This window comes from Megascapheus bottae, chromosome 28, assembly GCF_031878675.1.
Source record: "Megascapheus bottae isolate mThoBot1 chromosome 28, mThoBot2.hap1, whole genome shotgun sequence".
Lineage (NCBI taxonomy): Eukaryota > Metazoa > Chordata > Mammalia > Rodentia > Geomyidae > Megascapheus > Megascapheus bottae.
The window spans coordinates 7,025,302-7,036,597 of NC_143536.1; the positions used below are offsets into that span (position 1 = coordinate 7,025,302).

The 11,296-nt window shown below is 52.6% G+C and overlaps 1 protein-coding gene across 3 annotated transcripts in view; it reads right to left on the reverse strand.

The window, feature by feature from the left end:
• Positions 1-6,977, reverse strand: part of Ksr2 (kinase suppressor of ras 2) — a 187,795-nt gene extending 180,818 nt beyond the window's left edge. For all 3 annotated transcript variants that reach the window (XM_090320194.1, XM_090320192.1, XM_090320191.1), the window contains exon 1: positions 6,758-6,977. In XM_090320194.1, the coding sequence (XP_090176320.1) occupies positions 6,758-6,937 (180 nt within the window). In that variant the 5' untranslated portion in view covers positions 6,938-6,977. The remainder of the gene's footprint in view (positions 1-6,757) is intronic.
• Positions 6,978-11,296: the final 4,319 nt, after the last annotated feature.

Here is an 11,296-nt window from a genome sequence, read left to right on the forward strand (position 1 = left end):
GGCCACTGCAAAATCTACTCACCGCACAAGACGAGGAACGAATGCTCAAAAGCAAAATCTCAGTCAGATAAATCACAGAGCGGGCACTCAAGTCATGGTATGCAGCCATTGAACACAGTCCTTTAGCTGGTGGTTCCCGCCTGAAATCCTAGGCACTTGGAAGGCTGGGAACAGGCAGATCACAGTTCCAGGCCAACCCAAGGAAAGCTCGCAAGGCCTCAGCTCCACAGAATGAAGCTGGAGGCAGCCACACAAATCAAGCCCCAGAGGCACATCTGGGTGGGAAGTGACAACCCTAGCCTAAAAAGAACGGGTGCAAAACAGGGCCAGAGGTATGGTTCAGCAGTAGAGCTCCGACCTAGCAAGAATGAGACATCAAGTCCATCCCCAGGACTGGAAATAATAATAACAGTACTAAGTGCTGGTGGATCACATCTGAAATCCTAGCTACAAAGGAGGCTGAGATCTAAGGATCACAGTTCAAAACCAGCCTAGACAGGAAAGTGTGTGAGACTCTTATCTCCAATTAACCAACAAAAAGCCAGAAGTAGGCTCAAGTGGTAGAGAACCAGCCATAAGTAAAAAAAAAAAAGCTAAGTGATAGTGTCCCTGAGTTCAAACCCCAGGACCAGCACCAATAGTAATAATAATAATAATAATAATAATAATAATAATCTGTAGTAATATAATACAACACGTGAAACATTAAATACACACATACACACACACACACACACACTTTGGCTAGGTACCAGTGGCTCACATCTGCAATCCTAACTCCTCAGGAATCTAAGATTTGAGGAATGTGACTTAAAGCCAGCCTGGGCAGGAAGTCTTCACAGACTTCACAGACTCTTACCTCCAATTAACTACTAAAAAGCTAGAAAGGGCACTGTGGCTCAAAGTGAAAAAGCACCCTTAAGCACAAAAACTCAGGGACAGTGCCCAGGCCCTGAGTTCAAGCCCTAGGATCAGGACAAAAATTAAATTAAATTAATAAAATAATTAAAATAAAGGGAACTTCATATCCCCAGCCTTCCTCAAGCAGGTCCAACCTAGCTCACTAAAGCCTTCCCATTACCAATAACACAATTCTTTAGAGTCTAAGTTACAGCCCAAGAAGATAAGGACTAGGAAACCTACAAAAGGGGTGCTGGGCTAAGGGGAGAGAAGTATATGAATGAAGCAGAGATGGTGAAGACTGAAGACAAGAATTCATTGTGTATACCACAGAACTGAGAGCCAGAAAGGAAGGGGCAGTTAGAAGAGAGGGTAGAGAGGTTCAAAGCCAACCTGGACAGGAAAGTCTGTGAGACTCTTATCTCCACTGACCTATCAAAAAAAAAAAAAAAAAAGCCAGAAGCAGAGCCGTGGTTCAAGTAGTAGAATGCTAACCTTGAATTCACAAAAGAAGTTCAGAGACAGCACCCAGGCCCTGAGTTCAAGCCCTAGGACCAGTACAGAAGAAAAAGAGAGAGGAAGGGTGGGATAGAAAATGCTTGTCTACAATGTCGGCGCCATTCAAAAAAATTCCAAACATACCCCACCATGGCCATCCCATCCCTGACAGTTCTCTCACCATGCAACTGCACCAAAATAGGGCAGCTCAGAAACACCAGGATGACCCAGGAAGGTGTAATAACAACATGCTCTGTGGTCTGCCTCTGGAGACCTGTCCCCTCCTCCTGTGGTCTCCACCCTCTTATCCTTCATTCTACTTCAAATCCCCATCTCCCCAGCCCAGGCTTCCCGCAGTGGTTGGCTGAATGTTTCCCCCAGTGTATTTTATGGAACAAACCCTTCCTTAGGGAAATCCTTGGGAAAGGAAAACACTGCAGGCCCCATCCAGGGAGGAAGGGGCCATGGTACTTGGAGGGTGAAGGCTCTGAGAAGGCCTGTGGGAGGAGAGACCAATTTCAACCCTGCTTCACTCAAGTTCATTAAGCATTCACCAACCACTGAGTTTGTATCACCCACGGAATAGTTGTTCACCATCAACATCCAGGATGGGGCCTGGAATGTAGCATCTGTTAAAACAAACTTTTGTTAAAGCCAGGAGTGGTGGCTCACACCTGTAATCCTAGCTACTCAGGAGGCTGAGATCCTAGGATCAAGCTTCAAAGCCAGCCTGGGCACTAAAGTCCATGAGACTCATCTCCAATTATCAACAAGAAAACCAGAAATGGAGCTGTGGCTCAAGGGGTAGGGTGGGAGCCTTGAGTTGAAGAGCCAGGGACAGCACCCAGTCCTAGGGGTAGGGTGGTAGCCTTGAGCTGAAGAGCTCAGGGGCAGTGTCCAGGCCCAGAGTTCAAGCCCCACAACCAACAGAAAAAGAAAAAGAAAAAGAAAATAAAATGTTAACATCCCACAGAATTGTGCAGAATCTACTTTGGCAATGCCACTGAAACGTCTCTCCTTCGATGTCCCCAGGCCATCCAAGTTTTACCATATGCAGCTAACCGGATCAGCTTTGTAACTGCCATTTATTTAGCACTTGCTAAATAACTTACATGCAAGTGAGTGCCAGAGCCTCACCCTGTCATCCCTTATCATCCCTGTAACCATCAACTGAGCTAGATAATATTTTTCTATGATTACCCTTTTGCCCCCCACACCCTGAAACACACACAAACTATGAATCAAAATAGTTAAAGTCAGTAGCCTGATTAGAAAAGCTAGAATTCAAAATGGCAAAAATCTAATTTTTTTTTTTGCCAGTCCTGGGGTTTGAACTCAGGGTCTGAGCACTGTCCTTGGGCTTTCTCAAGGCTAGAGCTCTACCACTTGAGCCACAGCACCACTTCCAGCTTTTTCTATGTGGTACTAAGGATCAAACCCAGGGCTTTGGGCATGCTAGGCAAGCAAGCACTCTACCACTAGGCCAAACTCCTGGCCCACAACAATCTAATTCTAAAACTCATAATTTTTTATTTTATTTTATTTGTCAGTTGTGGGACTTGAATTCAGGCCTAGGCTCTGTCCCTGAGCTCTTTTGCTCAAGGCTAGCCCACTACTGCTTTGAACTACAGTTCTACTTCTGGTTTTCCAGTGGTTAACTGGAGATAAGAATCTCACAGATTTTCCTGTCTAAGCTGACTTTGAACCACAGTCCTTCTGATCTTAGCCTCCTAAGTAGCTAGGATCACAGCATGGGTCATTCACACCCAGGGATGATCTTTTCCTTTACATCAAGTCATCTCCTAAGAACATACTGTAGCTGGCAATGCCGGCTGTCCATCCAATACCCATTGACACCCTTCCTGGCACTAGCGGAATATGAATGCTAAAAGGAAAGACAACCAGTCCTCAGAAGCAAATGATTGTGATGGTGTCCCAACATCCCTACTTCCAGCCTCCCTTGCAGCTAGGATATTGTTTGACTCTGGCCAAGAAGCTTACGATGAAATGTCACTCTTGGGATAGTAAAGAGCAGATGTCCTGGCAATGAAAAGTAAGACCCTCTCCAAGGCCATCTCTTCCCTGCCTGGAACAGAGATGTGAAAAGCTGCAAACACCATCTTGCAAAGGCTATGAACACTCCCAAAGACATCAACCCTGATTTTACTGGGGAAAGGAAAAAAAACAAAAACCAGAGCTGGACTGATCTACTGAACTAACTCCAGCAGCTCCAGACCTCTGTTACACGAGAGAGAAGAAAAAAAAAAAATATATATATATATATATATATATTGGCTTCAAGGGGTTTTTAATTCCATGGAGCTGAAGGCAATTCTTAATGGATTCACATTAATGGTATCTCTCTATCGCTGGCTGGATCAACATCATCATTATTTCGCAGAAATAAGATTCACCTTTCCTCTCCAACCACTATGGCTGCCTCTTGAAGGGTGGCTTCAATTGGACAGATGCACAAGTCACTGGACGTCGCCTGCCATCAAGGGATTGGGGTAGTCCACGAGTTACTCATTTTGGTGGGCAGGGAGTTTTTCTCCACTAAATGGCTGAGACATGGCCCGTGACTTCTAGTGGATCCGTCTTGCTGAATGCACCCTGGGAAACTTGCATTGGAAACACAAGACACAAATGCAGCTTCCCCCAATCCATCCTCCAGCACTACCTGAATTCGAATCTCTGGAGTTCAGGCTGAGAGTTGACATTTTTTTTTTTTTGCCAGTCCTGGGCTTGGGCTCAGGGCCTGAGCACTGTTCTTGGACTTTCTCAAGGCTAGAGCTCTACCACTTGAGCCTCAGCACCACTTCCAGCCTTTTTCTATGTATGTGGTACCAAGAAATCGAACCCGGGTCTTCGTGCATGCTAGGCAGGCACTCTATCATTAGGCCAAACTCCCTGCCTGAGAGAGAGTTGACATTTGAAGGAGCACTCTTTGATAAATAAAATTTGACAACTGCTAGAGAAAACAAACAAACAAACAAAAACCACCTATGGATCCTAACAGAAAGCCTGGTAGGATGTTGTGGGTGTGTATAACCAGTATGGGCCAGGACACTGTCCTTTAGCATTTCTGCTGAAGGCTAATGCTCTACCACTTGAGCCACTTCTCCACTTCTGGCTTTTTGGTGCTCAATTGAAGATAAGAGTCTCGAGGACTTTCCAGGCTGAGACCTTAGCCTCCTGTGTAGTTAGAATTACAAGCACGAGCCACCAGCCCTGGATCACGTTGGGCAGGATTTGACCTGCAGTCACCAGCCTCTAAGTGGCTGTAACTGCTCTAGATTGACCCCTGGGCCACTTGGATAAAGTGGCTGGCATGCCAGTGACCAAGAGATGGCAGTTTCCCATCATGCCCTTTTTTCCAAGGAAAACCACAGGAAGCGACAGACCCGTGTCCATTGCCACAATCACTACTGTCCAGGGAGTTACCCGAGGACGGAGTCATGTTTAAGAGGAAGGAATAGAAAACTTCAGGAAACTTCCATGGCCACCTACAAACTAGCAGTGAGGGGGGGGGAGGAGGGATCTTGATCACTGATAAAGAGACCTCGGGTGGTCTCCACTGTGTGTGTATGGTGGTGGGGAGGGAGTTTGTCCTATTTCTTGAGGCCTTCCTCCATGCAATTGTGAGTAACAGTACCCGCTTTAAGGCACTGTGCAGACATGAGTCTGGGCCCGTGCATGCCCCTAGGTCTGTCTTCCAGCAACCAGGTATTAGCCAGGCCTCACTCCAGCCCTCAGAGAATCAGAAGCTGTGCCTGCCAACCCACCCTCCCCACTCCAACCAATATCCCCTGACGTTTGTCTAATTTCATCGGGAAGATCAAGTTCCCAGATGACAGGTGCATGCAGACATACATGGGAAGGAGGGAGAAAACATGATATTAAAACTCACGCACACACACAAACTCCTCTTTCCAAAGGATGACATCCCATGGGTTGACACCAGCCACATTTCAAAGCAGAGAAGGAAAAGAAAAAAAATTTTTTTAAACGAAAGCCTGGGAAAATGAATCAGAGAGAAACTCTCAACCCAGGCAGAGAGCCACGAGAGGCAGCAAGAGCTGGTGAGCCCAGGCCTTAGGAACACACGGGCCTCGACTCCTAAGTCCCACGAACCTCTCAGCAGCGTGCGTGCCTATTTTACCCACAGGGCCATCTGCTTCACCACAGGTCCCGCTGCCAACACCCTCAGGTAGTGCCAGCTGCCAGGAGTTCCTGACTTAATCGAGCCATGTGGGCAAGAGGTGCCATTTTGGGGATGGATGATGACCTGACTCCCTCGTACATCTGAGACCACCCGGGACCCCAACGGGTACTCGGACACCAGGCATTTTTGAAGGATGCTAACTAAAGCTTTCCACAGACCAAAGGGACTTGGCAAGAAATCCTCTCTGCCATTTATTTTCTTGGTGAGTACCTCTGCATTCATCCCTCAAAAAAAAAAAAAAAAAGCAACTGCTACAAACTCCATGTCAAGTTCATTTGGAAAGAGAAATCACAACAAGCCAAAGGTAACGCCTCCTTCTCTGGACCCTCTTCTCCCAAATCTCACCAAGATCCCAGAGAATTTTCCCACGCCACTTGTGCAGCCCTGATCCCAGTATTTTTTTTTTTTTACACATCTTTAGGCCTGCTGCAGCTCACTGAACCAAATGTGATCTTATTGGAAATGGATAGCTGACTCCAGTGAGATGGTTTATTTTCGTGCATCTCCCTTCCTTCCCAACATGCATTATCACTGAGAAAATAAAATAAATAAATAAAAATCCACAGAGCGAAAGGGAGGCCGGGAAACAGGGGAGGTGAAGAAGTCTACCTGTATCAGGCAGCCCCATGATCCTGCCAAGAGAAACAACAAACAAACAAACCAAAAAACACCCTTTGACCACCTGCAGAATGCAGAAGGTCACGTGGGCCCTCTGCAGCTCCAGAATCTCTCCATCCAACACACAGCCCACCCCACCCCCCCTCCATGGCATATAAACAAATCTACAAGCAGAAGGAGAAGGAGAAGGAGAAGGAGAAGGAGAAGGAGAAGGAGAAGGAGAAGGAGAAGGAGAAGAAGAAGAAGAAGAAGAAGAAGAAGAAGAAGAAGAAGAAGAAGAAGAAGAAGAAGAAGAAGCCTTAATAAAATACAGAATAGCAATGACTACTGTCACTACCTCCCAGAGAGACATCGGATACCCCAAGCGCGCACCCATGCAGCCCCCCCGTCCCCCTCCCCCTCAACCCCCAACAGACGGAACCGGAGGGGAGGAGGGCGGCGGGGAGGAGGGGAGGGCGGGCAGGCTGACCCCGCCAGCATCCCCATCACCGCACACACGCCGATCAAGGCACCCACCTCCAGGGTCCGGATCTCTTTCTGCGTGAGGTCGTTGGAGGTGGCACACTTGGTCCTCAGCCCTTCCAGGTTGGAAATGCTCAAGTCGATCATGTTTTGGACCAGCTCGCACTGTTGTAATGCTTTTTGCAAACTCAGAGGCTGCAGCTCCTCGCCTTTTGTCATGTTTTCCTCATCCATCGCTTGCTCTGTAACCCCCCCTTCCTCCTCCCTCCTCCTCCTCCTCCTCCTCCTCCTCCTCCTCCTCCTCCTCCTCCTCCTCCCAGACAGCACAGGGGGGGAGGCAGGGAGCAGGGGTGGAGGGAGCGAGCCCCCTCCGCCTCGCCAGCCCCTGCGACTTGTCACCAACGTCTCCAGAAGCAGAAGCCCCACATCTCACTGGGGCTGAGGGGGTGGGGTGGGAGGAGGACGGGCGCCAAAACGTATTGTTTTATTTGGGGGAGCAGGCAGTCTCCATGAGAATGTCTCCCTCTCTGCCCCTCTCTCCCTCGCTCCCCCTCTCCGGCCCCCGAAGAGGAGCGATGTGGATTCTTAGGGGCGAGCCAGGTGCTGTGATGCTGTTCTGAGCACTTGAGGAGGAAGGGGGGAGGAGGAGGGGGAGGAGGAGGGGGAGGGGGAGGAGGGCAGCGGCGCTCACTCTGCACCCGGCTGCGGGGAGGACGCCGCGATGGACAGACGGACAGACAGACAGACAGACAGGTCGGGCCGGCCGGCTTTTAGGTCGGGCGGCGGCGGCGGCCGCGGGGCCCCCGCATGGCCGGCGGCGAGCGGCTGCGGGCGGCCCGGGCGGCGGCGGCGGCGGCTGCGGCCCCCACTGCGGCGGGCGGCCGCGTCCTCTGCGCGCTGCTGCGGCCGCCGCCGCGCTCCGGGGGGGACGGCGGCTGCGATCGCCCCGGCCGCGCTCCGCACCGACATCTTGCCTGTCAATCACGGGCGGGGAGGGGGCGGGAGCGGGGGACCCGCGGGGCGCGGGTTGGCGGAGAGGCGCCGTGCGCGCCGCCGCTCCGGGCCCGGGCGCGCGGGGGCCGAGGGAGGGGAGGGGGAGGCGCGCGCACCCGAGGGAGGGGAGGGGAGGCGCGCGCACCTGGAGGGGGGGAACCAGGAGGCGCGCGCACCCGAGGGAGGGGAGGGGGAGGCGCGCGCACCTGAGGAGGAAGGGGAGGGTTAGGAGGCGCGCGCACCTCTTGGGGGAGCGGAGGGGCAGGAGGCGCGCGCATCTGGGGATGGGAAGGGAGAGGAGCAGGCGCGCGCACCTGGGGAGGAGGAGGGAGAGGGAGGAGGCGCGCGCACCTGGGGAGGGGAGAGGGAGGGGGAGGGCGCGCACACCTGGGGAGGGGGAGGGGGGAGGCGCTCACACCTGGGGAGGGGAGGGGGAAAGGGAGGGGGAGGCGGCGCGCACACCTGGGGATGGGGAGGGGGTCGGCGCGCACACCTGGGGAAGGGGAGGGGGGCGGCTAGCACACCTGGGGATGGGGAGGGGGGCGGCTCGCACACCTGGGGAGGGGGAGGGGGGCGGCTCGCACACCTGGGGAGGGGGAGGGGGCGGCGCGCACACCTGGGGATGGGGAGGGGGGGCGGCTCGCACACCTGGGGAGGGGGAGGGGGTCGGCGCGCACACCTGGGGAAGGGGAGGGGGGCGGCTCGCACACCTGGGGAGGGGGAGGGGGGCGGCTCGCACACCTGGGGATGGGGAGGGGGGCGGCTCGCACACCTGGGGAGGGGGAGGGGGTCGGCGCGCACACCTGGGGAAGGGGAGGGGGGCGGCTCGCACACCTGGGGAGGGGGAGGGGGCGGCGCGCACACCTGGGGAGGGGGAGGGGGCGGCGCGCACACCTGGGGATGGGGAGGGGGCGGCGCGCACACCTGGGGAGGGCGAGGGCGTGGAGCTCGCGCAATTACTGCTGGGCGTGCAGGCTAGGGGAAGGAGGAGCCGGAGCGGGGAGCACCGCGGCCCGGGCCGCAGCTCACAGGGGCGGGGGGGGGGGGGGGGGTTCGGGGAACAGATCGGATGCTCCGGGGCGGGTGGGGGGACGGGGGGGGGAACTCCAGCCCCCTCTCGGCTCTCGCGAGACCTGGGAGGGCCGGGCAGGTGCGTGCTGGCTGGGAGCAGGTGTGCGCTCTCCCGGGCGTGCGGGCCTGAGATGAGGGTCAATAAACAGATAAATATCCAATGACTGCTTGATGTCCTGGCCTGGGGAAGCTGGCTCCTTCTCTTGGTCCCCGGTGGGCTGTCCAGTTCCAGGAAAAGGAAAAGATTTCGCTTTTTCTGTTCATTAGTGTGTCCAGTCTGACTCTGCTCGGTCTGCCTGCAGTCTTAATTTATGTCAGGAAATCATGGTGCCAGAACTAAGGGGGGTGTGTGTGCGCGCGCGCGCGTGCATGGCACACTGGCACTGGTACTGGAGCTTGAATCCGAGCCCTGGGCCACATCTTTTAGCTGTTTCCACTCGAGACTGGTGCTCTACCGCTTGAGTCCCAGCTCCACTTCCAGATTTCTGGTGATTGATTGGAGATAACAGTGTCACAGACTCTCCTGCTCCACTTGGCTTTGAACTGCATTCTTCAGATCTCAGTCTCTTCAGTAGCTAGAATTACAGGTGTGAGCCACCAGCGCCTGGCAAGAATGGTTTTGGTGGTTTAAAATAGTTTTGGAGGGGCCGGGAGTCTGGCCTAGTGGTAGAGTGCTTGCCTAGCATGCATGAAGACCGGGGTTCAATTCCCCAGTACCATATACATAGAAAAAAGCTGGAAGTGGTGCTGAGGCTCAAGTGGTAGAGCTCTAACCTTGAGAAAGTCCAAGGACAGTGCTCAGGCCCTGAGCTCAAGACCAGGACTGGAAAAAAAATAAAAATAAAATAGTTTTGGAGAAGAAAAAAAAAGGAGAGTATAATAATAAAGTTTTATTGGCATACCACTGCCCATTAGCTTGTTATCTACAGTTAATTTTGCCTTCTAACAGGAAAGCTGAGTACCTGCAACAGAGACTTGCATGGCATAGGACATCTGAAATATTTACTATCTGGCTCAGTCCACTTTTCAGTGTGCCAACTCCTGATGAAATCTTCTGGGACCATACTTCACCCAAATCCTCTTCTGGCTGGTCTCTTCTTCTTTTTTTTTTTTTCTTTTGGCCAGCCTACCTACTCAGGAGGCTGTGATCTGAGGATTGTGGTTCAAAGCCAGCCTAGCAGGAAAGTCCATGAGACTCTAATCACCAATAAACTACTCAGAAAAGGCTGGAAGTGGTGCTATGGCTCAAATGATAGAGCATTAGCCTCAAGCAAAAGCAGCTGAGAGACAGCATCCAGGCCCTGAGTCCAAGCCCAGGACTGGCCACTGAAGCTCAAGTTGGACAGCAAATTTGTTATTTGTTCAGACTATAAGCTATAAGATTTTATAGCTCATATAGGCCAACAAACTACCTTCAAGATCTCTATTAGACCGGAGGCATGGGGCTCTGGAGAACACTGGTCGAGTGTTGGCCTCTGGACAATCTTTCCACCCTTGCGCTATTCCTCTCAGTTTGTTTCATCTCTAAGAACGGCATCATTGCTAGGCATTATAAATCCAACCCCATCCTATCAGAACTTCTGCATCCTCATCCTTTTCAAACTCAGGCACAAACGGCCCTGGGAGCCGCAGCAGACTCTAGAGTGGATGTATCCTTTCCCTCCCACTTCCCAGCTTGCCTGGCTGACACAGGAGCCTCAGAGGGCTGTGTGGTAATGGATCCTTGGCTGAGAACAGGGAGGTAGGTACAGGGTGTCAAATGCACCCCTTTCTCCTGCCAAGCCTTCACCTGCGGACGTATGGCACACACTGGGGAGTCCTCAGAGAGTCCCATCCATGACCATCCTGTAATGACATCTTGAATTCCCACCTCCACACCCCCAGAGATGACTCCCACACATCTTCTGGGGTCCCCTTGCTGGAAGGCTGCTGCCCACTTGGGTTGACTCTTTGCAGTGTGGCACAGGGCTAGGCGTGCTCCCCAGGGGTCACCTGGCCCCAGGGGAACAGGCCAGGCCTGTCCATGAAACCTGCTCTGGACAGGATAAGACCTTATCATATATGGGCTAGAGGCTGATGCTTATGGATGCTCAAAGGACCAATCTGGTCACCAGAAACTGTGTTTCACCCAGTGCCCTCATCTTGGAACTTAGCCCAAATTCTAGAGGAGCCAGAACAGTCTCATTCCACAGCTGTTGTATTTGTCATGACCTGACCCCAAGATTTTCAAAGCTGCACTGTGTGTAAGGTTACAAACTGGGGAATGGCAGCCTAAGAGACCCTCCCTAGGGGAGAGGAAAGGAAAGGAGATGGGGAGGAAGGAGGAGGAGGGGAGGAAGTAGAGGGAAAGGAGGAGGAAGGGGAAGGGAGGAAGAGGATGAGAAGGTAGTAGAAGAAAAGATGGGACCTCAGGAGGAAGAAGAGAGGAGGAGGGGAAGGAGGAAGGAAAAGTGGAGAGGAGGAGGGGAGGGAAGAGGAGGAGGATAGAAGAGAAGGGAAAAAGAGGAGGAGAGGAGAAAGAGGAGGAGA